This window comes from Gadus chalcogrammus, chromosome 10 (assembly GCF_026213295.1).
Source record: "Gadus chalcogrammus isolate NIFS_2021 chromosome 10, NIFS_Gcha_1.0, whole genome shotgun sequence".
In the NCBI taxonomy this organism is placed as follows: domain Eukaryota; kingdom Metazoa; phylum Chordata; class Actinopteri; order Gadiformes; family Gadidae; genus Gadus; species Gadus chalcogrammus.
In genome coordinates this window covers 5,895,893-5,923,171 of record NC_079421.1, presented here as the reverse complement: position 1 = coordinate 5,923,171, position 27,279 = coordinate 5,895,893, and the positions used below count along the sequence as shown (strand labels likewise).

General features: G+C 49.4%; 1 protein-coding gene across 1 annotated transcript; it reads right to left on the bottom strand.

Annotated features, from left to right (window-relative positions):
• Positions 1–1,678: 1,678 nt before the first annotated feature.
• si:dkeyp-115e12.6 (rootletin) lies at positions 1,679–23,082 on the bottom strand. The gene is made up of 19 exons (XM_056601137.1): positions 22,807–23,082; positions 21,072–21,583; positions 20,214–20,410; positions 19,113–19,207; positions 16,778–16,839; positions 16,287–16,551; positions 14,497–14,690; positions 14,025–14,150; positions 13,175–13,303; positions 11,255–11,377; positions 10,247–10,382; positions 8,032–9,428; positions 6,510–7,289; positions 5,012–5,370; positions 4,584–4,677; positions 3,845–4,204; positions 3,637–3,814; positions 3,350–3,481; positions 1,679–3,236 (listed from the first exon to the last, which is right to left on the bottom strand). Exons 2-18 carry the CDS (start codon positions 21,231–21,233, stop codon positions 3,363–3,365), a joined length of 4,776 nt encoding a protein of 1,591 aa, XP_056457112.1. The 5' UTR covers positions 21,234–21,583; positions 22,807–23,082; the 3' UTR covers positions 1,679–3,236; positions 3,350–3,362.
• Positions 23,083–27,279: the final 4,197 nt, after the last annotated feature.

The window sequence follows — 27,279 nt, the reverse complement described above, 5'->3', positions numbered from 1 at the left end:
CATCAAACTACCGGAATAAGTTGCAACAACAAAGCGCTGTCTGAGCGGGAACCCAAACGCAGAACTCGTGTTTAAAGAGCAGACACACATGGCCAAACGAACCCTCATGGATGAAGCAGAACCCTTTAAAACCACTTGCTGCTTACCTTAAGCTGGCTGAGCGGGAGCTATCCAGAGGGTTGTAGCGGGCAGCACGCGGGGTCCTCTCAACATCCAGCCCTCCTCCAGAAGCAGAGCATGTTTATGTGTGGTGTGTGGAGTGTGTGTGAGAGAAGGTGTTTCCCCATTCTCTGTACCGTACATCACCCTCTGACAGCTGAGGACGCTATGGGAGAAACAAGGGGCCCGAGTGGTGTGTGTGTGTGTGTGTGTGTGTGTGTGTGTGTGGTGGCAATACGTCTCGGCCGTGCAACCAAGGAGAGGGAAAGGGGGGACCCTGTGTTTCCTGAGTGCTGTGTGTGTGTGTGGGGGGGGGGTCTCTCTGTCTCAGTGTGCTTCAGTGTGTGGATGTCTCTCTGTGTGCGTCTGTCTCAGTGTGTGTGTCTATGTCTGTGTCTGTGTGTCTCAGTGTGTGGGTCTATCTGTTTCAGTGTGTTTGTGTCTCTGTGTGCGTCTCTGTGTGCGTCTGTTTGTGTGTGTGTGTGTGTGTGTGTGTGTGTGTGTGTGTGTGTGTGTGTGTGTGTGTGTGTGTGTGTGTGTGTGTGTGTGTGTGTGTGTGTGTGTGTGTGTGTGTGTGTGTGTGGTGGCAATACGTCTCGGCCGTGCAACCAAGGAGAGGGAAAGGGGGGACCCTGTGTTTCCTGAGTGCTGTGTGTGTGTGTGTGTGTGTGTGGGGGGGTCTCTCTGTCTCAGTGTGCTTCAGTGTGTGGATGTCTCTGTGTGCGTCTGTCTCAGTGTGTGTGTCTATGTCTGTGTGTGTGTCTCAGTGTGTGGGTCCATCTGTTTCAGTGTGTTTGTGTCTCTGTGTGCGTGTGTGTGTGTGTGTGTGTGTGTGTGTGTGTGTGTGTGTGTGTGTGTCTTTGAGTGTGTTTTCTGTAGTGATCTAATTCCCCAGCCTTTAACAAACTTCTTCTTTAGCATTTTGTTGAGGTAAACCAAAGTGAGTTCTGCAGTCCCAACAAAGTGCTTCTCTCTCACCTGAGGAGAACAGCAGTCAGAAGGTGGTGGAAGGAGAGCAGACATGGCTGCTGCAGCTCTGGGACCTTGTTAACTTGTCTCAGCCCGACCCCCCCCCCCCCCCCCCCCCCCCCTTGCAGAATATTGCCTAGAATAGGCAAGTAAGAGGAAAGAGCGCCGCTAGTTAAAATCCTTTCTTGGACATAATTCAGTAGAGAAAAATAACGGAGTGCAGCCTGCAAGACGATCCAACCGAACTATCAGAGGAAGTCTTTAAAGTCGTTACAAGGCTTCCTAACTGCAGAAGGGTTTATTAACGTAACAGCAGCCTGTATGGTAAAATACATCAAATGATTAAGATCTAATTTTATCCATATCCCCAACCCAAGTGTAGAACACCCACTTAATGTACGTACTTATTGTATGTCTTAGTTAGTCAGAACATAGTTATGTAGCATCTTATCATTGCCATCTTTGTTTTATACAGGGAATGGATTAACCTAGCGGTTGTTGGTGCTTTGCACTTGGTTCTACGAACATCCTTATTGTATTGGCAGTAATATATAGTTTTCTTATGATAAATGTACTTATTGTAAGTCGCGTTGGATACTAGCGTCTGTTGAATGCCCTAAATGTAAATGTGGATGTAGAATAAACCAGAAGACTTTTTTTTAGCAGCAGTGTTTTATTCTACGTGCCAACAATAAACCATTCACATACAACAGCCTCACCCTGAGGGCGAGAGGTTCACAGTGCTACGAGTGCCTTCAACTGTTTAACAGCACTATAAAAACAACAACACTACAGATCCCAGAGATATTAAGGCAGTGTGTGATGGTCAGAGGGCCGACGTTATAGAACGCCTCCTTGTCCATATAAAATGTGTACATAAAAAAGTAACACATTTTAACCCACTCATTACACTACAGCAAGTGTCTATTCAACGCTAAGGTGGGACTAGTGTTTGCACTGAGACACACACAGTGAATCAGAGCAGTGTCGTCCACTCTCTGATGAAACAGCCTCCCGGTCAGTACACCTGTGGCCTGGCTGGCCCCTGATTCATCCTCTCATCCTTTAAAGTGTTCTACGTGTTCGCAGCACAAAACAAAAACACAACATAAATATATAGTACCGGGGGGGGGGGGGGGGGGGGAAACATACATCCATCAGATATATTACAAGTGATGGGTTCTACCAGGAGAATAAATCTAGACTAAAACGGTCAGTGTATTCCCTAGGGCAACACTTCAGCCAGGTATTTGTCAGTAAATGAAGAGATGGATGGGCTGGAGGGGGCTTGGGGGGGCCACGAGGGCAGGGGAGGAACACAGGAGACATAGGGAGGGGGGCTTTCACACAGTGCAGCTCCATACATGGAGCGGAAAGCCGGCAGGTCCGTCTGTGAGTCATAGGCTCCTGCTCTACAAGTCTTCTCTCTCTGCGCACGTGTGCACACACACACACACACACACACACACGCTCTCACACACACACGTTCTCCCACACAGCAACGCTGCGATGACGACACTTAAACAATAAACCCATCTCACAGAAGGCACTGGTGAACAAACTTTCACTTGCTCGCTTGACACACACACACACACACACACACACACACACACACACACACACACACACACACACACACACACACACACACACACACACACACACACACACACACACACACACACACACACACACACACACTTTCTGTTTAAGGCAGATCTTTAAATAAGGAAAGCTGACAATTTCAAGTGGATTCTCCCCCGTTTGGAAAAGATAAAGCTCTATTACATAAACCACAACACTCAAATAATAATACAACAATGAAATAAAATAACAACCCATTTGGTCCATTCAAAAAGCGTGCAAGGCTAGTATTTGTGGCCTCCTTTTGGGAAAGAGGTTCATCTGGTCCCTCATGACATCCATACACATCTAAAGGCTCCCTGTGTGAGGGCATTAAGGCATCCCTCCTCTACGCGGTGGACATGTACATCTCACGGATTGTCCCGTAGACGTGTGGCAGGAGGGTGTACTTGCTGGCAGCTGGGTGATGCTGGTGACTGGGATGGTTGTCATGGATACCACTGGTCACGCGACGTCCTTTGGTTCTGCACGCAGAAAGCAGCGAGGAAGACAATGAGGAAACAAACAAAAATCACACACACCCGCGCACACCTTGTCCCGTACAGAGCACTGAATGGCGGGCGTCGCCCCTGGTTACCTGGCGCCGGCGTCTAGTCCGTCTCCTCCCTGGGGGGCGTGTCCGTCGGCGGGAGCGGCACGGCGGGCGTGCCCAGCAGGCCGCGCCGGACGATGTAGGGACACGAGTTGCCGCTGGGGATGTCGGCGAACCCTGGGGGAGGGAGAGCGATGCAACACACGTGAGACCGGACAAGCACCCTTCATTCACACACCGACGGCAGAGTCAACCACACAGGGCGACATACAGCTGGTCAGGGCGCAGCCCGGCTGAGGTCTTATTCAGGGACACCCCGACCCTCCACCTACCCTTCATCACCACCTCGGGGAGGCCGTAGGGCTCGTACTCCGTGTCGTCGAAGGCCGCCGACAGCTGGCTGCGGTTGCGGCGGATGCGCTCGGCCAGGCGGGCCGGGTCGGCCGGGATGGGGAACGACCCGGAGAACAGCAGCCGCTCTGCCGCCCCCTGCACCTCCTCCTCCACCGCCTCCGCCTCCTCCGCCTCCTCCACCACCACCTCCTCGGTCTGAGTGCAGGTGTGGAGGAACAGGGGCGGGCCGGCGGCTCCGGTGGGAAGCGGAGAGGCGTGGGTCTGAGTGGCGGCGCTCCTTAGGGAAGGCCGCCCGCTGGTCTCGCGCTGGGACGCCGCGGGCGTGGGAGAAGGCGCCCCTTGTTCGGCGCGGCGCGTGGCGTTGGTCGGCGTGGCTTCCTGTTCGCCGCGCTGCGAGGCTTTGGTCTGCGGCGTCCCCGCCGTGGTGTCTCTGGGGCCACGGCGCGGGTCGCTGGAGGCTCTTACGAGGGCCCCGTGCGGTGGCGGCGGCGATTTGGTTGTAGCGCCCAGACAGCGCTTGCCGTCCATGTTTTCCTTGTCGGAGCCCTAGGAGGAGAACATGGAGGTTCAGATCGCTGGAGGACGGACCACACAGCAGAGACATTCAGCCAGTTTCAAGTCCTCCGCCAGAGGCTTTGACAGGAGCTCACATAAATGATAGATACTTTTTACTCTTTTATCTAAAAATGTCATTGTCAGCTATGACTGCTTTTCCTGTCATGTTGTGCATTTGACTGATAAAAGAACGTGAACTTCATTGTGCATTTCTTTCTTGGTTGGTCAGCGTGTCAAGCTGTCAAGTGTTGAACCAAAAGATAACTGGCTGAATGCTAAAGTAAACGATACAGTTCATCGACACAAAAGTAGATCTAGACCACACCGGTTTAAGAACTGGTTTAAGAGCTGAAAGGAGAGGGCAGATCACCTCATCGTCGATCAGGTCGTCGCTGTCCTGTGGTGTGAAGGTCTTCTCAACGTTAAATACACTCTTTGGCTCCGTCGGGTCACTCTGCTGCACTCTTTAGGGGGAAAAAACAGCATTCAGGTTAATCCCATCCACAAGTAGTGGAAATCCTTGGATTTGATACTGCTACAAATAGCACCGCGATGATTACACCTGCATGTCTGGAATCAAACGATACTTTGATTTTGAGGAGAGAACTGGGATAGAATCATCTGTGTATCTCACAGCCAACCAAGTTGTTTCATGAGAGTGAGACGAGATTTATGATCCGAGGCAATCCTTGTCTAATCCTAGAAAACTTCTCACCCCACATCAAACATTTAATTGTGAGTGAGTGAGTGAGTGATAAAGAGACAGAGACAGAGACAGAGAGAGGGAGAGACTGTTACCTGCAGGTCAGCATGGTGCCCTGTATTTTCTTCGAGGAGCAGGACAGGATCAGCTGGTCCTCTCTGATCACTGTAAGGGTGCCTCTGTCCTGCCACAGGTCCTTTGTGACCTCAGGCTCCCCGGCGCCCGGCGTAGGAGCCGGAGCCATCACCTCCAGGGCTCCTCTGGGAGGCTGGGAGCTCTCCGGCCGCCTCAGAGGGCCGTTTAGAGGCGGAGGGGGGTCCTTGAGGCCCGGGCTGGGCTCCTGGGACCTGGAGGCTGCGGTGGGGGGGGAGGCCAGTCTCCACAGAACCAGCTCCTCAGCCTGCTTCTCCTTCTCCTCAGACACAGTCCTGAGCTCGGCCTGCAGCGCCACCACCTGGCGGGGAGGGGACGACAGCAAACAGAAGGCATGAACGCTAGAAGATGAACACTAAATGTTTTCAACAGTGGCAGTTCATTTCAGAAACATGCACATGTGAGGGTGTCCCAAAGCTGTCTCAAATCTTTTAAATTAAGCCTCACTTTTAAGTTCAATATTCACATGAGGAGGACATTGTGCCTGTTCATGTGCATTCAGTTCGACATAAAATAATATAAAACATCCAACTGTGCACCGTCCCTGCAGACGCAGAGCTTTAGTCTCTCTGAATATGGGCGGTGTACACATCCGATCCTGAACAATCCCCCATGTGTTTAATGGTGGTGTATTCAACATGTTGCAGCCGGTGGGCCTTCAACATGTTGAATACGCCACCATTAAATTCTGCGTAAGAGGTGAAAATACTTAACCAATGGCTCCGCCCGCCTAAGTACTTCCGCTCAATCTGAATTTCCCTACAGTACTAGGTTTGGGTCTGCGGTATGCTAGTTGGTTTTCTCCGTCTGCGTCCAATCAGCAAACAGAGGGAGTGGCTGAGATCAATGACGTTAAAGTCAGCTCTCATTGACGGACATCTTCACGCACAGTGTTTGGTTTGTTTACAGCCTGCGTGCAACTTGATTCCCGGCCAAACGTTAGCGATTGGTTATGGCAGATCCAGAGTGGCACTGGGCAGATCCAATAGTTTTATACTTCAACAGACACCCGCCTACAAGTGAGTTAACGTTTGTCAATTGAGTAGGTCCAGACTCTCTGTACAAATGAAATGAAGTACGAGAGTCTGGTAGGACCAGGCTTAATACTTGGCAGAGTACCGACAGAGAAAATCCTTTTCACCAGCGCAAGTAATCTCTGCCCTGAAGTGATATGTATTCGCTAATGTGATATGTACACGGTAATGTCCTTAAAGCACAGAAAGTCTGCAAAAAGCTTCCACAATATAGTTATCTAAAGAGGGAAGCTACAGCAGCATATACAAACCTTTTGATTTGGTTATTTTAATGCAAAAAATATTTTGGACTGACAGAATTTGCTTGCCTCTTTCTCGGAAGCATTTCCCCTTCCACTAAACTCTGGTGTTAAACCCTGTATGGATGATGGGCAAAATAAGGAAAGAAAAGGTCCATAAGGCCCACCTGCTTCTCCAAGCGGCTGACTTTCACCAGAGGGTCTTGTGCCTTCTCCTCCTTCCTGGTGTCTTCCCTGTCCACCCCGTCATCCCTGCTGCCCGTCAATTCCTGTGATCTCTCGCTGCTGCCAAGTGACCCCGCCCCCTGGCGTTCCCGCTCCCCTCCGGGGGTCCGGGATACGGCTCTGCAGGGGTCCGTCTTCGGGACTGGGTCGGAGTCTTGGCCCCTGGCGTCTGAGGCGGGGGGGCCCTCCTCCCCTGACTCACCGCTGCCCGGCAGGGTCTCCGACCGGGGGGTGGGCGTCTGTGCAGCCTTGCCCCCTCCCCCCTCTCTGCCTGGATCGCTGCAGATGCGCGCTGGCTGCGCAGGAGGCAGGGGGTCGGCGGTGGGGGCGTGGATCCCCTTGGGGGCCCCTGGCGACGGGGCTCCTGCTTCGCTGTCAGAGCTTCGTTCAGATGCCTGGTGTTTGTCGCCACCGGCTATGTGCTTGACTGTGTCTCTGGAGGAGGGTTCTGATGGAGAGGCTGCAGTCGGAAGCTCAGGACCTGGGCCGCTGGGGCCCGGGCCCGGGGTCAGGGCCGGGGCCGGGGTCAGGGCCGGGGCTGGGTCCCCCTCCATCGGAGCCGTCTGGGCTGTGAGCTGAGCCAGCTCCTGCCTGCAGCCCTGCAGCTCCCCTCCCTGCCTGAGGAGGGCGCCCTCCTTCTCCTGCAGCTCCACCAGAAGGCCTCTGATGTGCTGGCTCTGCAGCTCAAAGGCCATGGTCAGCTGCTGGGTCTGACGGGTCACCTGGGGGGGCAGGGATGGACAGATGGAAGGGATGGACAGAGCGACGTGATTAGTGATTAGTGATTGATTATTTAGTGATTGCTGAATCACTAAATAAGCCAGTGATTCAGCAATACTGCACGTTATATTAATATCTTCATGTTTAATGGCTAATTAATGTCTGAATTACTTTCACTTCATAAAGTGAAGTAATATATGTAAAGTAAGTTATGTTAAGGTCTATTTTGTAGTGGCGGTTGCTTGTCTGAGTTAATGTGTAAATACAAAGTAGCAAGCTGGTGTGCTAAAATGGGACTGCAACATTCCAGTCCCATTCCAGCTGGGGAACTATTTGTGTTGGCGGAGCCAAATATATGATTAAATAAACAGACAATCATCTGTGTTTGCTTATTAATGTTAACTTGTTGAAATGTTGTATCAAAGCCATATCACACTCAAGGTCGGGAGGCCTTTGAGCAATCCCAGCCATGCTGAAACTCAATATAGCCGCACGCCCTCTCGTCTGATATTACTTGAATATCAAATATGTCCTATAATAATAATAATAAATTATAAATTTGCTAGGAGGCGAAGCAAATATAGAATCTGCCCTAATCGGATCCATTACTTAAGATCTAGAAACTGTTTTGGTTGAAATGATCCTTGACACATACAGGTCCCCACAGGTCAATATAAAGGTCAATATAAAGGTCACCATACAGGTTAACCAAGAAGGAACGGTATTGAAGCTCTCTGTCTCTACCTGGGCCTGCAGGGCCTGTAGTCTAGCCTGGCACTGCCCGGCACGCCGGGCCATCCCCGTCTTCTCCTCCTGCAGGCGGGCCACCTCCCTGGCCAGGTCGGGGGGGCTGGGGGTCTCAGGGCAGTCCGAGGCTGAGCTGAGCTCCTCTGGGGTGGAGTCCTCCAGCTCCGGGCTGGTCCCCTCCATCGGGCTGGCCCCGTCGCCTGAGAGCAGCGGGAGTGGGAGGAGCTCGGCGACCTGGTCTCCCTTCAGGATGAGCTGGGCGGTGGCCTGCGAGGCGGCGGCGTTGAGCTGGTTGGCGGTGAGGCAGAAGAGCCGGTTGAGTTCTGGCGAGGGCAGCAGGCTCTCGTTGTCGTCGAGGCCCGGGCAGAGGGCGGCGATGTTGGCGTTGAGCTTGTCGTCGCGGCGCAGCGTCAGGTATGTCAGCGGGCCGTCGGCCTCGGCGCGCTGCGCGTCCTTCTCCCCACGCCGCTTCAGCTCCTCCAGCTCTGCCTCCAGCTCGGCCAGCCGGCCGCTCAGCCCGACCTTCTCCTCCGCGTCCACAGCGCTCACAACAGCCTTTGCCCTCTCCTCTTCCTCCCGCTGCCGCTCCTCCCGCTCCAGGGCCAGCTGGGCCCGGGCCTCCGACAGCTGGGCTTTCATCTGGATGTTCAGCTCCACCAGCTCCTGCTCCCTGTCCTCTCTCCCCGGGTCCCCCCGCGCCTCCTCCTCCACCTCCTCTCTCTCCTCACTACTCAGCTGGGCCTGCAGGGTGGCCAGGGCCTTCCGGAGCCGCTCCGTCTCCGAGCGCTCCCGCTCCAGCTCCCCTTTGGTCTCCCGCTCCTGCTCCTCCAGCTCCGCCTCGCGGCCCGTGCGCTTCTTGCTGAGCTGCTTCAGCCGGGTCCGGGCCTCCGCCTCCGCCCGCCTCTGGGTCTCCAGGTCCTCCAGGCGCCGCTGGAGCTCCTCCCGCGCGTCCCGCAGGTCCGAGGCTAGCGCCGCGTTCTCCTTGCGGAGGGCGACCGCGTCCGCCCCCGGTTCTTTGGGCGGGACGCCGGCCTCCACAGCGGTCTCCGACTGTGGAGGGAGCGAAGCGTGCGGTGGGTCCGCGGCGTGGATCTTCGGCGACCCAGGGCGGTTGCCGCGAATCACGTCGTCGCCCTCGGGTCGGCTCCCCTGCGGGCTCTCAGAGTCCGTGGACGGGCCCCTGGCGGTCATGTGCTCCGCGTCGAGGCCTTCCCCGGGTTCTCTGTCCATGGGGTACTTGGGGGCCGCCCTCTGCCCTCTGCCCTGCCCGGGGCGCTGCTCTCCGGGGGGCTTCCTGCCGGGGCCCGAGGGCCGGGGCTCTGGGGGGGAGAAGCTATGACCCAGGGAGCAGGGTTGGATGGGGGCCGCATGGAGAGCCAGGGCAGCGTTTTGCTCTGGGGAAGGGAGCGAAAGATCCATCAATAACATCTAAACCCCCCGTCACAGTGCAACGGTATTAAAGGGGACCTATTATGCTTTTATGACCTATAAACGTTGTTAGAATAATTGATAGTCATGTTTAACCATACACAAAAAACGATGTAGATTTTCGTGAAACTCTTCCTCTCATCTGGGCGCTTTCAGCATTCTCTGTCAACGCTCGGTTTCGTCCTTCTCCGCCCCCTCGCCCCCCTCCTGCCAACCCAACTACGTTGTGATTGGTTACCTTCCTTGAAGCGTGCGCGAGTGCAGATTTTACCAGGCATATGGGGGTGTGGCGGGAGTGCCTCTACGTAGATGATTTCCCGGAAATGTGAACAAGTGAATCGCAAACGTTGTCCCGAGTGTTTAGCGCTCTGCACAGCCACCCCAGACTGTCAGCAGGGAATACGTCGAAATGCATGCATGTCATTATTTGACACTTTAGTATGGTTAAACATGACTATCAATCATTATAACAACGTTCATAGGTCATAAAAGTCGAAAAAGCATAATAGGTCCCCTTTAATCACCACATGCTGATGACCACTGACTGTGCCCTTGAGAATGAATGAACACGGTTGGCCAGCAGGGGGTGGCTGTGAGTAAGGAAAGGGGTATGAGAGATTTTCGTCAGCAGGGCAGATGTCATCATACGTACTTAATGCTATACTGCATTATAAATGACACGCAAGGATGATTTCTTTCTAAGCACTTAATATTGATCCTTAGCCCCAGACCACCCTCCCTCCTCCAGCAGCTCTTCCTCTCTCCTCCTCCTCCTCCTCCTCACCCCTCAGCTCCTTGAGGAGCAGCAGGGCGTCGTCCCGCTCCTGTGTCGCTCTCCTCCCCTCCTCCTCCAGGGACTTCCCTCTCCTGGTGCTTTGTTCCAGGCTGGCCGCCACACCCTGCGCCTCCCGCAGCGCCTCCTAGTGGGCACAGCGGGAACCACGGTCAGAGAAGAGGACACAAAAGACACCAGCAAACACACGCGCCCCGCGGGGGAAACCGAGCGGTCCGACTGGTTATGAACCGGGAGTTCAGAGAGAGATCAGACAGAGCTCGCTGTCAACCCCGCAAGGAGAACTGAACCATTCTCTTATTTCTTTCTGGGAGGACATGAAGGTGTTCGCCGATCTTATCCATGATGATGCAGTGAGATAGACGGGAAGATATGGGAGAGAGAGCGAGGGGAGGACATCCAGCAAAGGACTGCGGGCAGGAATCAAACCCCGGTCACTGCCGTAAGGACTGAGCCTTAATGGTGTTCATGGGATCTAACGACTACCATTCTCGAATACCAAGAGCTCAGACATTTTCCATGTTTCTGCTTGAGCGTTCTAGAGTTACCTGACTGACTTTTGTCATGAGGGACTCGAGGTAGTCCTCAGGCAACATTTAAATAGGGGGTAGATGCAAATAAACGTCCTACTCGAAGCCACAGATTTAACAGCGGTTGCCTTTTTGTTACCCTGACATAACAGTTGCAGTGCCTGAATGGTCTATATACTGTAGCTTGTGATCCTGGCCATAGTTAATACTGAGCAACACTTGACATATGGTCAAGTCTGATGCTGTTTAAAAATGAATCGAATTCTTAATGTGATTGATGTTGATGGCAATGAATTATTGATTAACCCATACATTTAGAAGTGTGTGTGTGTGTGTGTGTGTGTGTGTGTGTGTGTGTGTGTGTGTGTGTGTGTGTGTGTGTGTGTGTGTGTGTGTGTGTGTGTGTGTGTGTGTGTGTGTGTGTGTGTGTGTGTGTGTGTGTGTGTGTGTGTGTGTGTGTGTGTATTACCGTCAGCTTGGCTTGTGTCTGAGCCTCCTTCTTCTCGCTCTCCTGCAGCTGTCCCTCGGTCCATTTAAGCTTGGCTTTCAGCGCCTCCACCTCTCGTTCCAACGTCTGCTTCTGGAGGGACAACTGGCCGAGAGACAAAGAGAGACGATGAGACTCATCAAAAATACATACAACTCCATGAAGCACCATGAATGGACGAACACGACGGAAAGAAACGGAGGCCAAACAGTAAAAGGTGCCAGTTGTGATCATGAAAAAATGATGAGGAAAGGGATTTAAAGGGTGCAAAGTGGATAAGGAAGGAAGCAAGGAGACACTCATAGCGAGGGTTGGGTACCGATCCCCATATGATGGTACCCACCGGGCTGAAGCGCTGCCCCGGTCTAGGTACTCCACTTGGGTATTACTTGGAATGGGTTTTAAAAGGGATGGACAACAGAAGTCTGCGATGGGAACGAGGTCTGACTGCAGCGCAGCTGAATACAGCTAGGGCATTCCAAAACACAGACATTTATAAACTCAATAATAATTTAGTTTGTTATTTGAGATGTTCCGAGAGATCTCCTGGTAAAATGATAAAGGCGTTGTGTCGGACACCTCTCTGTTGAAATGGTTATTGAAAGTTTTAGATACTGCTGCACATCACTTGAAGGGGGATAGTTAAATAAAATATAAAGTTTGATAAATTAACAGATGAATGCATATTATTTGATCTTGTTGGTAATTGTTTGAAGGCATCCTTTTCAGTTAAAAAACGATACCCAACCCTACTAATAGCTGATTCTAAGGTGCTAAGGACCGTGGAGGATTTCTGTCTGATCAAACTCTTTTAGTTTATGTTGATCAAGAATCCGGAGGACTTTCAGGCATCTTGACCTAACATAAAGGCTGCTATTTACTGCTGGGCACTGTAATTCCTGTGATTACTTTGTTAATACAAATGCTCATTATCAGAGCAGCCTTATCACAGCAAATACACTGGAGATAAGCTGAGGGAGGGAAGGACACCGCTGGGGTAACTGATTCAGACTAAGGGGTTTCCTTGGTCTGCTGCTGTTGGATTAGAAGCCATGGAAACGTTTAAGGGGACCGCAGCAAGAGGACTTGATGATCGGCACGCAGGCACATGCGAGCGCAGACTCAGAGCTGAGTTATGCCTTCACAGCATTGCCCCATGCAAGTGACAGTGGTTTCAACTCCACCAAGACAATGTTAAAAGAAAAGTCTGCCCCTAATGCAGACATGCACTTCTGACGCACGCACGCGCACACACGCACACACACGCACACACACACACACACACACACACACACACACATGCTTGATATGAGAGTGATTACACTTTGGCATACAGATTACACAAACACACTTCATATTCTAACCAACAACGGACTCTCTCACAACCCTAGTGCTGAGCAGTTTTACCTTGGCACCAGCGAGCACGTCCACTGGGAACATAAACCCAGAGCACAGTGGGAGGAGGGAGAACAGGAAGACACATGAGAGAGGACAGTGTTTTAACAAGGTGGGTGGTGGGAGAAAACAAGTGGCGGTCAGTTCGGTGAGCATCAAGAGAGTGGGAAAGAGAAAGAGAAAGAGAGAGAAAGGGGGGAGGCCCAGGCAGGCAGGAAGTAGCTTGGGAAAAACATGGAGCATCTGAGGCGATGTCGGCAATATGTTTATCAATGACAGCTGCTTCCTGTATTGGAATACTGCCAAAGGCTTTATCTAAGACAACTGATTGTGTATTGACAATTCTGTGGGTAATAACCTGCAGGATTATGTTTGACCGTGTACGTGTGTGTGTGTGTACGTGTGTGTCTGTGTATACATGTGTGTCTGTATGTTTGCAAATGTGCTCCTACACCATGTAAATATAGATTTGCCTACGGGCCCACTGCCGTCGGCCCCTGTGTGTACCTTCTCGGCCTGGGCCTGCAGGGTGTTGTGCAGGACTCTGGCCTGCTGCAGCTCCTGGTTCAGTTTGGTCACCTCCTGCTGCTGCTGCTTCTCCAGGCGCTGCCTCTCCTTCTGGAGCTCGGATACGTCCTGTTATGCGCACCCGCAAACACATACACAGACACACACACGCACACCGATGAGGCCAAAAGAGGTCGGTTTCAATTGAAGACATTTTCCTTAAACTGTTATGCTTCCATTATGTCTGCCCATTATGGCACCCATGGCACTGCTTCCCCTCACTGGCAGAGGGATCCACTTTCAAGGTTTCTTCCCTGTTAGTTAGAGTTGTTCCTTGCCCTTAAGAGGGGTAAAGTGGGGGGGGGGGGGGGGGGGGTGAAGCTCTTTGAGGCCGTTACTGTGATTCACTCTGTTGTACATTCTGCCTGTGTGACTGTGACTGTGTGACTGTGTGGTAGACACATGCCAATCAATGGCACTGGTCATCAATCATCCAACCATCCAAACTGAGAAATATGTAGAATGTAGAGTTGTTTCATTTCTCTAATTGGCTTTATTCCTGAACTGCACAAAAGTACGATTCCTTTTCTCTGTCATTTGCATTCTATTGTCGTCTCGATCTCTGATCTTGTCGATCAGCCAGTTTAATGAGTCTGGTCAATCACCCATCCTACACCATTGTGTGTGGCCAAATGGATCACATGTAAGTTCTGCCACATGCTTTCACCCCACCATCGTGTGTGGCCATATGGTCCTCAGGTACGTTCTGCCACATGCCTTCACCCCACCATCGTGCGTGGTCATGTGGTCCTCAGGTATGTTCTGCCACATGCCTCCACCGCTCTCTCACCATCTGGTGCTGCTTCTCCAGCTCTTTGGTGCGCTGCTGGTGCTGCAGGCGGCTGCTCTCCGCGTTCTGACCCTGGCACTTCAGCTCCTCCTGCAGCTTCTTCACCTTCAGCTCCGCCACCGACGCCTGACACACACACACACACGCACTTAAATTCATTGTGTCGATCTTGAGGGAGTAGACAGTACTGTGTCAGTGAACTAATTGGCGTCAGTGAACTGATTGGCGTCAGTGAACTGATTAGTGTAGGTATATGAGTCTTTGCTCGTGTTACTGCGTCAGTGAACTGATTGGTGTAGGTATGCGAGTCTTTGCTCGTGTTACTGCGTCAGTGAACTGATTGGTGTAGGTATGCGAGTCTTTGCTCGTGTTACTGCTTCAGTTAACTGATTGGTGTATATATGAGTCTTTGCTCGTGTTACTGCTTCAGTGAACTGATTGGGGTAGGTAAGTGCGTCCCTGCTGGTGTTACCCGGTCGGTCTCCTGAAGCGTGCGTGTCTGTGCCTGGCTGATCTGGTCGCGGCTCTTCTGAAGGCTGGTCTCTGCGGCGGCCAGCTCCTTCTGGCTCCGCCCCAGCTGCTCCTGGCTGGCCTTCACCCGGTTGGTCTCCGCGCGGAGCTCCGCCTCCAGGGCGCCGATGCGGCCTCGCAGCTCAGACGCACACGCTGGGAGCACACGTGAGGTTACAGTGTGAGGGAACCCCCTGCTTCAGCTCAGGTTCAGATACTGTAAGGTCATGAAGATGGGTTGGTGGTGGGCTGAGAGTTCTCTGAAGGAGGGTAGACGTGGTATCCCAATGCTTGATACGGACGCAGACTACGTCATACTATTTTAAGCTAGTGCCGTTTTTGTGTAGGAGCCTTATAATGAGCCATTTCATTAGAAATGCCTTACACACTGTGGCGTTTAACTACAATAACTCCTCTCTTTCTGCTCCTCTTTCAGAATCGCTGTCATGTTGGTTAAATGAACCGATAACAACCACACCAGTAAAGTAGTGTGTATAATGTGTAACGAATACGTGATAATTAACCAAGCTGGCTACAAACGAGGACTACATTGTGCTGCTAAAGTGGAGCTCTAAGGTATATAAAGTCCACATCGCACATGTTGACCCAAAGTACAGTTTAAGCTGTATCCGTCTTTTTATCTGTCCGACCTGGTGTTGATCAATGAAATAATATCCTAACCCTAACCAAACACCTAAGAGATATAACAACTCGAAGGAAAGACAATGGGGTTGTTCTTCTTGGTTGTTTGTAAACTATAGCGCAAGCAAAGTTTTATTTTCTTTGATGTATGTGGTTATACTCAAGAGTGCCGGTCTAACTTTCGTGTAATAAAAAAATTACAATACGGGATTAAGCTCAAAATACAACACTTGACGGTTTAGTTCGGGTCAAAACAATGGAGAAAAACATTTATGCCGAACGTGGTAAAAAATAAAGATGGAACATGATGCGTCATGATGACTAATAGGGAAACACTTTGTTGGTGTACTCCAGTTCATAGGTTACATAACACACGAGGACAACCCAGCAATAACACTGTCCGTTAACAACCGGGTCAATTAATATAAATATATAGTTATCTCCATGAGGCAGAAGGGCATTGATCAGACCAAATCTGCGTTTTCTATGACCAACAAGAAGTCAGTCACACACACACACACACACACACACACACACACACACACACACACACACACACACACACACACACACACACACACACACACACACACACACACACACACACACACACACACACCATCCAAAAGGCTGAGGAAGCCTTTGAATAGGCTGATGACACAGGGCTTCACAGAGCAACCCATCAATGAGCTGACTGCCCCCCCTCCCTTTCAGTGCTCAGACACTGCCCCCAAAGCCTTCCTGGGGAGGCTTTGGGGGCAGTGTCTGAGCATGTAGTTCAGTACACCCGTGTTAGGTAGGGCAGGCAGGGTAGGACATAGACGAGGGGTGGGTGACCGGCCACGGTTAACACAGTCTAGCATCACTAAATGTAATAATATCCGATTTCGGGGAACCTGTAGAAGAAAAACTCTGAAAAGTATAAACTAGAACGACCACAAGGGTACAACACAATAAACATCTGGGTTGAACCGACGGAACGACTCTGGTCCTACTGAGTCCTATCCGTCTGCGCGTGCGTCAGCCGCCGTCGTCACAACAGTGCACACTCCGTCGTCACAACAGTGCACACTCCGTCGCCGTGGTAACGGCTCTCGGTTCCCCACTCACCATCGGCCTCTTTGCTGACGTCCTCGGTCCTCCCGCGGTCCCTCGGCTGCGGCTGGCTGCCGCCCCGGGGGTCAGCGGGGGGCGCCTGGGGAGTCGGGGTCCGGCCGCGACCCCGGCTGGGGGGCTTTGAGTCGTCCCGCTCCCAGGGAAACACCGCCATGGGAGTGGAGAAGATCTCTGATTGGTCGGAGGAGTGGCGTTGCGGGGTCCTGCCGCCTTGCCGTGGCAACGAGCCCGTGGGCGTGTCGGAGTACTGCAGCTGCTGCTGTGGAGAGAGACGGGGAGGGAGGGGGGGGTTAAAAATAACCTACACTAAGATAAACTAAAACATAATATAAACAATCCCAATAGAGCTTTAAAAGCTAAAAACACAAATTCAAGCCGTTTCTCCGTTTTTTTTTTAAAATCATGGCATAGGCTGTAATAACCAATAACAGTACTGGCAAGAGTTTGGGTAAAATAAGAGTTGATCCAAAGTTTTGGTGTCTTACTCTGACACTCCGGCTGTCCCCATCCCCTCTCTGGCCCGTCCTCTCCTCCTTCTGCTTCCCTGCTGCCCGGCGGAAACACCACATCAAGGAGGCCGAGGAGAAAGATGAGCACAGAAAAATGACATCCACCCAATTAGAGGCCGCAGTGAACACTGCCAAAGCAGAGCTCGGTGTATTCAACAACGAGGACGGAAGGACACAGCGCCGCACAGTCCCCGGGGAGAGAAAGAATGGACTGGAGAGAGAGGAACGCAGGACACACAAAGAGAGAGGGATAGAGAGGGACAAGGGAATTGTAAAAACTCCACAGTAGATGGAGGGCCTGTGGCTTTTAAAGGGGCAGTGAACCCTAAATCGGTCAGTTTGTCGTCTGAAAACGTGGTAATATGCCATATGTCTTATCAGACCCTCAACATGAGCTATCTATGCCTTTTTGACACTGTTAATCAAATAAGATTACGGTGTAAAATCCCCTATTCTTGCACCTGTCCGCCAACCAGTTTGTGAACTTTCTACTCTGCTCCGAACTCCAGTTCTTCCAATGACATCAAAGTGCGTTTTACGAGCCAATTCAACTTGACGACGAAGGGACACCGATGGGGAGGTGTGTGAGTGTGTGTGGCACTCCGTCCGGGCAGTGTTGGACGTTGATGTCCGGGTCAGTTAGAGAGTCAAGCTTCTTGGACACTTATAGCGTAACGGAAGTGTCACAAAGTTTGTTTGCTCGTAACCATGGGAACAGCATCGCCCCAAAGGCTTGGGCAGTTATACGTTTTTTCATACCTTTCTGACATTTAAACGGGGTAGATAGTGTATGACGGCAAAAACGGCTGCTGAAGTCATTCTAGCATGTATGACAGTGTCTAGCCTAGAATCCTCTGTGTCTAATACGCAATTTGCCAACTTCGACGAGTCTTGCTCGGTTGAAATACTTATGGACTTTAGAATAATGAATACATAGGACACAAGAGCCCTTCTTCCATAGATTTGGTCTGAATCTCAACGAGCGGGACCTACATGTTCCCCTGCTTGCTTAGAAGTCAGCGAAAGTTTCCACCAATGTACACATATGTAAAGTAAGTTTAAGAGACGTTCTTCCATAGATTCTGTAAAATCTTAACAAGTGTGACCTACATGCGCCCTAGTTCTTTCTAGAAATCAAGGATAGTTTCCACCAATGTACACATATGTAAATTAGGTTTAACCTGCATTATATACAGTCTATGGATGTCACACCCATACCGGAGTGCCACTGGCCACGCTGTGTTTCACCTGCTTTTTACTATCAAGCGCACAGTTTGTAAGGGGAGACACATCCGAGTTAATGGCGTTTTAGTTAGGCTTTTGTTTAGGGCAGGGTACTTTTGTAAATATTGACCAAATTATGGCTCTATAGGAGGTGTGCTGCTGCCCGTCCCTCTCTTGGGCATTCAGACATCGCTAGACACACGGGATTCAGACAGCAGCACTGTGCTGCTATCAATGTCACTTTGTCGGTACGTCCTGGGCTGGCGGCCATTATTAAGGGACTTGTCAAACGCGGGGGAACTCCAACTACCCGGGCCGGTTGGCAAACAAACCTGTTCGGTCTCAACCACAATGCTGCGGTGAGGACTTTATCTTGGACTATTCGGTTATATATCCTGCTTCACAACTTTGCCAAAAATTTGTAAAGAATTTATTCATACGATGTCTGAAAAAAGCTTACCCGAAAGAGATGCGTTTGTATTTTGGAAGGTGTTCGATATCTGTATTTTTTAATACCCTCGTTATCATAATACCGTGATACCGCCCAAGCCCCCTTCCTAGAATGGAATTAATGTAAAAATCCCTGGGACAGGGACAGAGAGACAGATAGAGAGAGAGAGACAGCCATGGGATTCATTGTAAGAAGAGAATATCGTTCCTACACAGCATAGAACAGCAAACTGCATGAATGTGCAGAGACATTTCTTACCAAACCCTGAGAGAATTAGAGACTTTACAGACATCCCATTCAGTAAATATTAGTCTCTCTTTCACCAGTTGTCCTAACCTGCTCGTTGGAGCCCTTTCATTTGAAGAGGGCAGAGGTAGTTAGCCCTCCATTTGGTCACAATTGGAGAGGCGGTGGGTAGCTAAACACTACAATATAAACCCAGTGCCTAAACAATCCTTGGTTGGCTACAATATCCTGAACTTTATGTTTGACTCAGTGAGGATTATTTACTTCAGCACTCATGCAGGTCAATACGTGTCAATAGACAACAATAAGAAAACAAAGACTCAGATGCCATACAGGACAAAGCAGTAGGAGTGCAGCAGTAGGAGGGAGCAGCGTGTTTTGTTGCAATACCATTGTCTACCCAGGGTGAGGTTGTGTTCCAGCAGGGGGTGGAGTAGAGGCCGGCCTCCTGGCTGGTCTGCAGCTTCTCCAGTTCCGCCTCCAGTCTGCCGGAGAGTGAGAGACAGGGGGGGAAACACAGACACAGAAAGAAAGAAAGAAAGAAAGAGGGAGAGAAAGAATGTGAAAGAGAGGGAGATCGATCATTGGACAGCATCATAAAAAGCTTGAGGTCAGGTTCATAAAAGGTGTGGTGGGTGGGATCAAAGTAAGGTCGGACGACATAGCTTTAACTGTTGACGTTTAAAGAAGGAGTGCATTGTATTGTCTCAAACATGAATGAGGGAAACGAGCTGGGCCCCGCGGTCTTTCTCCTGGATTATGTCTGGGAGGCGTGGTGGTGGATACCAGACCCACCCAGGGTGATATTCAACCTTAATGGGACGGTCGTTACACTAACAAAATGCACCAATGACTCTTGGTTTTGTTTCACTATTCTTTAGCGTTGCTCTGTTCATAATTTCATTCGACAATCAAATTGTGTTCAATCATGGAGGCAATAATTGCCTCCATGATTGATTGAGAGTAAATCATTTTTTTAACTATTAGAGTAACTAAGGTCTTTAGTGTCTTTTGGTTAAAATGGATCCTTTTTACTCCATTCTTACAAATCCGATTAATAAACAGTGGAAACCGAAAGATGAGTAATTATTTGGATAGCAACTTTTTGTTTTGACAAACTAATGGACCGACCAATCAAATATTGTATTACATATTGTATTACCTAGACTGAAATAGACATCCTATGGTAAACTGAACCAGATTGATGTATTTTACCTGTATTTGTTGTTTGCCATGCCACAAGGAATTAAAAGGTTCAGAATGACCCTGTATTACACTCTGCATTTGACTAATAAAACACTTTGACCTAATTACAAAGTGTTATCTATACCCGTATCAAATCAGGTGATAATGACATGGACTTTAGAGATTACACACAACCACTGTTCATATCATCATTAATCCATTGCCTTCACAGGACATCAAGCTAGAGCACATGCAACACTACTATGAAAGCTTCTTCAACGCAACAACAAAAGGCAGAGACCAGACCTTTTGACCTCCAGCGTCAGGTTCTGGGTGAGGGTGCGTGCGGCGTCCAGCTGGCCCTCCAGGGAGCACACCAGGGTCTGCCTGGTCTGTAGCTCCAGGGACAGGCGCTGGGCGCTGCCGGTCTGGGCCTGCGCATCCTCCTGCACCCCCTTGAGCTCTCTCTGCAGGATCTGGAGCTCCCGGCGCACCTCCTCATGCTAGGAGACAGGAGACCAGAAGCTATAGCATGGTGCGAGCCCAGCTCCTAGACACCTTCTCTGGTAGGGGGCAGGGGCCAGACCCCCCCCAAGCACACTAAATATGTCAACTGCATTGGGTGTCTTTAAAATAATTATATTAATTCAAACATATTATTATTATTATTATTATTATTATTATTATTATTATTAATTATCATGACGTGGAAACACTTTTGAAACCACCCTACTATGGGAGTCTACTGCTGAGGACCATATGTGTACGGACATACATGCACAGAATACCACTTAATAAGAAACACTTTGGATTTGAATGCATACAAAATTGTAAAGGAAGCAGATTATAATCCATGCCAGAGATACATAATGTTTTGGCAAGACTAGGATTTTGTTTGAATGTAATATTTTGCATGACAGAGGTGTAACTATTTACGGTGAAATGGTGGCCCAAAGCTTGAAATGGTTTTTCCAAGATTTTAAAAGCTTGCTACATAAATATGACTTAACACAATAAAGCTCTTGTCTGCAATACTTAATACTTAAGACATTAAATTCTGAAATTCCTTTATAAGCGTTTACAGGGTGTGTGACAATCATTAAAGTCAAACACATCACGCATTGAGAGTCACTCAAGAGAAAGAGGGATGGATTCTCTGTGTACCTTGATCTTCTGCTTGTTGAGTGCATCCTGGGAGTTGTCGAGCTGCAGCTGCCTCTGCTTATTCTCCCTGGAGAGTCGGTCCTGCTGAACCTGCAGCTCCTTCACCTTGAGCAGGACGCGGCCTGACAGCCCCACCGTCCAGTCCTCCTCGGCCCAGCTCATTGCTCGCTGACCAGGGCCCGTCTGCTCACCAGCCCCGGCGGCTGGCTGGCTGGCTGGATTAAGAGCGACCCTCTGACCTCTCCTGGACTGAGCTCTGGCACAATTCGGCAGTCGCTTTAAGAGATTCTCTGCTCAACCAGTCCCTGCATCCGGGACTCCCAATGCCCCTTTATTGCAAAGCAGAACCGATGGATGCAAGAGTGGATGGGTTGTGAGGTGGTAGCCCCACAGGCATTGAGGAAATTTTGAAGAGGGTGTGGCCTGTTCAGTTCCAGGCCAACATGTTCAGAGGGAGCAGAAGGCGAGCCAGCTGTTGAAACAGAGCGATGGCCTTTCCCCGTGTCCGTAGTCTGCGGAATCGAGAGAAGCACAGCACAGCTCAGGAGATTATAGCCACCATGCAGGTGTGGGGGTTGGGATCATGTGAGGATGTGATAAATCAAAAGGTGCTACGTCACTATTCGATGTGTTTGAATCTGTGCGTTAATGGCAGCCTGTACTTTGTTATTCTTTTGACTACACCAGGTAACCAAGACGCCTCTCCCTCGGGGGAGACGCTGTGACTAACCCCGAGTGAGATTCAGTGTTTACTCACAGAGTCGCTTCCAACGGCTCACGAGAATAGATCCCACAGAAAGAAAGGGCAATTACAAACTACAGATAAAAATCCCTTTCCGTATGCAATTATGAGTGCCAACTGCTATACACCATTTTTTTTATTTGCATTTTCATTCAAAATATTACACGATATACCCACAGGCAAATGTTGTGAGAGGGAGAGGCGGAATGTAGAATAGCCTGATTGGAAATCATAACCAGACTCAACCTGTGGAGGCTATTCAAGTTCACGTTCAAACTGCCACTATCATAACCCAGAAGCCAGGCTCCCGTGTTTTCAAGACTGTCGGTCAGGAGGACCTTAACCTGGCGTTATGTTTAAATTGAGTTAGATAACAGGTTAAGGTCCTGCTGAACCGACTGTCAGTCTTGACAAGATGGGAGCAAAAAGCCATGCTCCCATCTTGTCAAGACTGAGAGTCGGGTCAGGAGAAACTTAACCTGGAATTATGTTTACATTTATTGAAATAACATCGTTAAAAAGTGACTGAGGTGAGATCCCATCGGAGGTCGCTGCGGCGGCTGAACCCCAGAAGCGACAGCCAAGGGCTGCATTGTCACCATTCAGTCACATCAGCGTCTCTCTTATTGAGAGGACGAACTACAGCAAGCATGTGAAGCAACTTAGAGGATCAAAGAGCCAAAAAAAAAAGTAAGGAAATGTCACGAAGTAATGAAAGTTGTTAGTGACTGACAGTGTATATTACTGAGTCGTACAGCACCACACTTTACTCTGATCCCTCGGTATTACAAGCATTAACGTGTATAACAACAAGTGACTATCAGGGTATTAACAGAAGGGGGTACACAGTCTATAATTAAACAATGAGAAAACAGCATATTGGAGGTGTAATTGTTGATCTTTTGACCTGTTGACGGTGACAGCCAGACGTCAGTGTGTGTTTAGTTATTGTTGAGGGTTAGCTCCTGTGCTAAGGCTAACCGCGCCACTTACCACTCACTGGACCGACTTGTGAATGAGATCAACGACCGGCGGGACTTTAACGACAGCTGACCAAGTGACACGTGGAATTTTGATATCGTATCGTTAATAGACGAGTCACTTTTGACTCACTTTATAAAATCACAATAAACTACTTTTTTAACGACCAGAGCTGAGGATCTGTCAGTCTCCTCCTCGCCTGCTGCCAGGAGCTGAGAGTCTCGTGCGGCATCATGACGCGCCAACAGAAGAGCAGGGGGCGGGACCGGAGCCGTGACGTCAGATGGAAGTGTTTGGGAAAATTATGTGGTTGCGACATCCACGGTGGTGAACCTCTGATGACCTCTAGCGATGGTAAATATGGAAATATTTCAGATAACCAGCTGTGGTAGTGGCCTCTCTAGAGCTGAGAACAGATTTGAAATTGAGCATGACCCGGAGCAGCATGGTGTTAGTCAAGACCACAGTGCATCTTATACACTTTACTACAAGATAAATAACTTATTATGTTTTGAAATTCAAATTATAAGTATTCACATGTATCATAAGTATATGGTTACAATGTCCCACTTGAATTAACAATATACATTTCTGAATATGTTAGTAGGCCTAAATGTAGCAAAGTAAGTAGTAAAGTAATAATAACAGTGAATTGCCTTTATATAGTTCATGACTCCTCCCCCTGTCTGTCTGTCAATTCATTGCCCCTCCCCTGCTCCTCTGCATACCTGGTCATCATCTGCAATCATCTCCACCACTGTACAAGAACCAGGCAGTTATCTTCAGGCCTGTAACCTAATACCTGTTCTCCCTGTCTTCTCTAGATGACCTTTCCACCACCACCACCACCACCACACCACCACCACACCAACAGCACCATCAGCACAACCAACACCACACCACCAACACCACTTACACCACCACCACCACCACCATGCCAGCCAGCTCACCATCGGGTCTCCACTGCCAAGCCAGCCCCTGGATTCCCTCACCATTCCTAAAGCCCAAATACCCGTTTTATGACATATCAAACACTAGCCTGGTCACAATTAAATACGATTGATACTGTACCTTGCTTGTCCATATCCGTGATTGGGTTCTGTCTATAACTGTTAAAATACAGCGCTTTTCAAGGTACCCAAAGTGTTGACATAGTGAGCATGTGGGGGGCATAAGGACCCCCTCATCCACTCGCAATCTTTATGCTACTATAAATATAATTAGCCAGCCCTATTTGAATCTCGATGTGCTGGAGTTCAGACATATCTATCATACAAGGCTCTCTTCAAGGACTCTTAAAACATCATGCAGCAAAGAATGTTCTCCATTGGCGGTTGGGTGGTCCAGGGTGTGGATGCCATTCAACTGCCTTATTAACTGTCGCAATAAGCTTTAGATCAGATGACATCATACACAACTTCAAATCCAATTCAGATAAGTTCAAACTCTGTGTTTTGGGGAAGATGATCTTCAAGTGGGTGGTTGATCGATTTAAGACACCGTCAAAAGAGACAATCTTTAAACCCCTGATACACACCATGGGATACATTCAGGACTGGCCTCCTCGTTCACTGGCCTCCTCGTTCACTATGTGTCCTTATGCAACATGTTAGAGCAGCATTCTGAGGTGCAACTATAATTAGATTAGGATGGACAGTCATGCGGATGGCTCATTCTTCTTGGTAGGCTCTGGATGCGAGTGTAAGCTGGGATTTGGTTGCTCAGTGCTGAGTGGTACGGAACTCGAGGAAGCACAGTTAGTTATGCACGCACACACACACAGGCATACACAAACACACAGAAACACACACGTGCATACCAAGACACTGTGCAAAAAGGCAGGAGGGAGGGACAGTGAGATGCATGCAGAGATGGACTCTTATGTAATCTGAGTGTTATGCTTTGTCATAGCTGTCTGGGCCATGCCATTCTCTGTGTCCCGTTGGGACTGTGTGCACTATCTGCGTTCTTATGATGTATAGAGGCACAGTGGTGGACCATCAAGGGAGATATCTATTCACACTCAAATGGCCTGCTACTACGGTACATATACATTATATTACATTTGAATGTACATTATACATTATATGATGTATTCTTTTGCTTGATCGTTTCATTATTTATATTGCAGCTCTATAATCCCTGCATTACTGTACCTGTAAATATTGCTCTTATTTATTAGCAATATTCACAGCTAGTGCACCTTCAGATCCTTAAAGTGTGATTACAAATGTATTTCCTGATATAGTGGCAAACCCGATGAAGCGAAAGAGTAATAAATGTATACAATATAACAGCAGGTAAGGGTAAACTTAAATGGTTAGTAATAACATAACTAGATATATGTCATATTGTATTTCACTCTTGTATATTGTAAATATACAGTAGAAGTCAATACAAACATAGGTTTTAAATTCTACCCTATAGTATCTTAAAGCTGGAGTACAACAGAACTGTATTTGCCGTTATTGGGTATTTGTTGGGAACTTGCACAGGGTCGGCAAAAACAATAATAAGATACCACCTATTAGTGACATAGAACAGAATTGCAATGAGGTGTACCATAGGTTACACCTCATCCCATTGTTTCTGGTGGTCCATTTTCTCCTAACCCTCCTGTTTAGGAGGCAGATGGTAATGGAGATGATGTTCTGGCTTTGATAATCCACACTAGAATCAGAATCATCATCATCAGAATCAGAATCACTTTTATTACATCTTATTGTACAGTACACAAGAGTAAAAATCTTAGGCTTGGTTCCTCAACATTCACATAGCAGCAACAGTACAAGATAAAATAAATAAAGTTCAGAAACCATATGAAAAGAAACGAAGAAAAAATATAAAATAAGTATAAAAATAAATAAGTAAGTAATTGCATCAATAATAATAAAAAGTAATGAGGTGTAATAAAGTGTGAAGTGTAGGGTGTTCAAGTGGTAGTGACAGCAGCCACAGGTAGGGTTATTGTGCAATAGACAAATGTTGTGCAAATACAATCGATGGTTACATTTCAGTCTGTTGTTGTGGTGTGCGTGTGGATGGTTGGGGGGTAGTGTGTTTTTCCAGGAGTCTGACTGCTTGGGGGAAAGAGGCCTCCTGGGGGCCTCTGAAGAAGACCCCCAGGATCTGTCTACCCTCTCCACAGCAGACCCATTGATGGAGATGCGGTGTTGAATCTGTCTCTTCCTTCTGAAGTCCACTACGAGCTCCTTGGTTTTGTCGTTGTTGAGAATGAGGTTGTTGTCCTGGCTGTACTGAGCCAGACAGTTGACCTCGCTCCTATAGGCCGTCTCATCACCATCAGTGATCAGGCCCATCACTGTCGTGTCATCGGCGAACTTGATCACTGCATTGGATCCGTGTGTAGCCACGCAGTCATGGGTGTATAGGGAGTAGAGGAGGGGGCTTAGGACACAGCCCTGGGGGGCTCCTGTGTTGATGGCCAGAGGGGCGGAGATCTTAGAACCCATCTTCACCACCTGTTTTCGATCCATCAGGAAGTCAAGGATCCAGTTGCATAGGCTGGGATCAATGCCTAGGTCCCTGAGCTTCCTGTCGAGTCTGGAGGGGACTATTGTGTTGAATGCCAAACTATAATCCACAAACAGCATCCTCACATAGGTGTTCCTCTTGTCGAGGTGGGCGAGGGCTGATTGGAGTGCTGTGGCAAGGGCGTCATCTGTCGATCTGTTCTTCCGACAAAATTGGTGGGGGTCCAGGGCTGGTGGCAGCATTCTGCAGATCAGCACCTTGATGAGCTTTTCAAAGGATTTGCTCACTATGGGGGTGAGAGCAACAGGGCGCCAGTCGTTTGGGCATGTTACCTTGTTCTTCTTTTGTACCGGAATGATTACTGATGACTTGAAGCAGGCTGGCACTATGCCCGTGGAGAGGTCTCCACACTAGACCTCTAGTGTTGAGCCTGCTAGACCTCTGGTCCCGAGTCTGCCAGACCTCTAGTCCTGAGTAGTGGCTCTAGTCCTGAGTTCTGGCTTTAGTCCTGAGTAGTGGCTCTAGTCCTGAGTAGTAGCTCTAGTCCTGTGGCTCTAGTCCTGAGTCATGGCTCTAGTCCTGAGGCTCTAGTCCTGAGTAGTGGCTCTAGTCCTGAGTAGTGGCTCTAGTCCTGAGGCTCTAGTCCTGAGTCGTGGCTCTAGTCCTGAGGCTCTAGTCCTGAGTCGTGGCTCTAGTCCTAAGGCTCTAGTCCTGTGTGGCTCTAGGCCTGAGTATTGGCTCTAGTCCTGTGTGGCTCTAGTCCTGAGGCTCTAGTTCTGAGTAGTGGCTCTAGTCCTGAGGCTCTAGTCCTGTGGCTCTATTCCTGAGTCCTGGCTCTAGTCCTGAGTCGTGGCGCTAGTCCTGAGTCCTGTGGCTCTAGTCCTGAGGCTCTAGTCCTGAGTTGTGGCTCTATTCCTGAGTCGTGGCTCTAGTCCTGAATAGTGGCTCTAGTCCTGAGTCGGGGCTCTAGTCCTGAGTCTGCTAGACCTC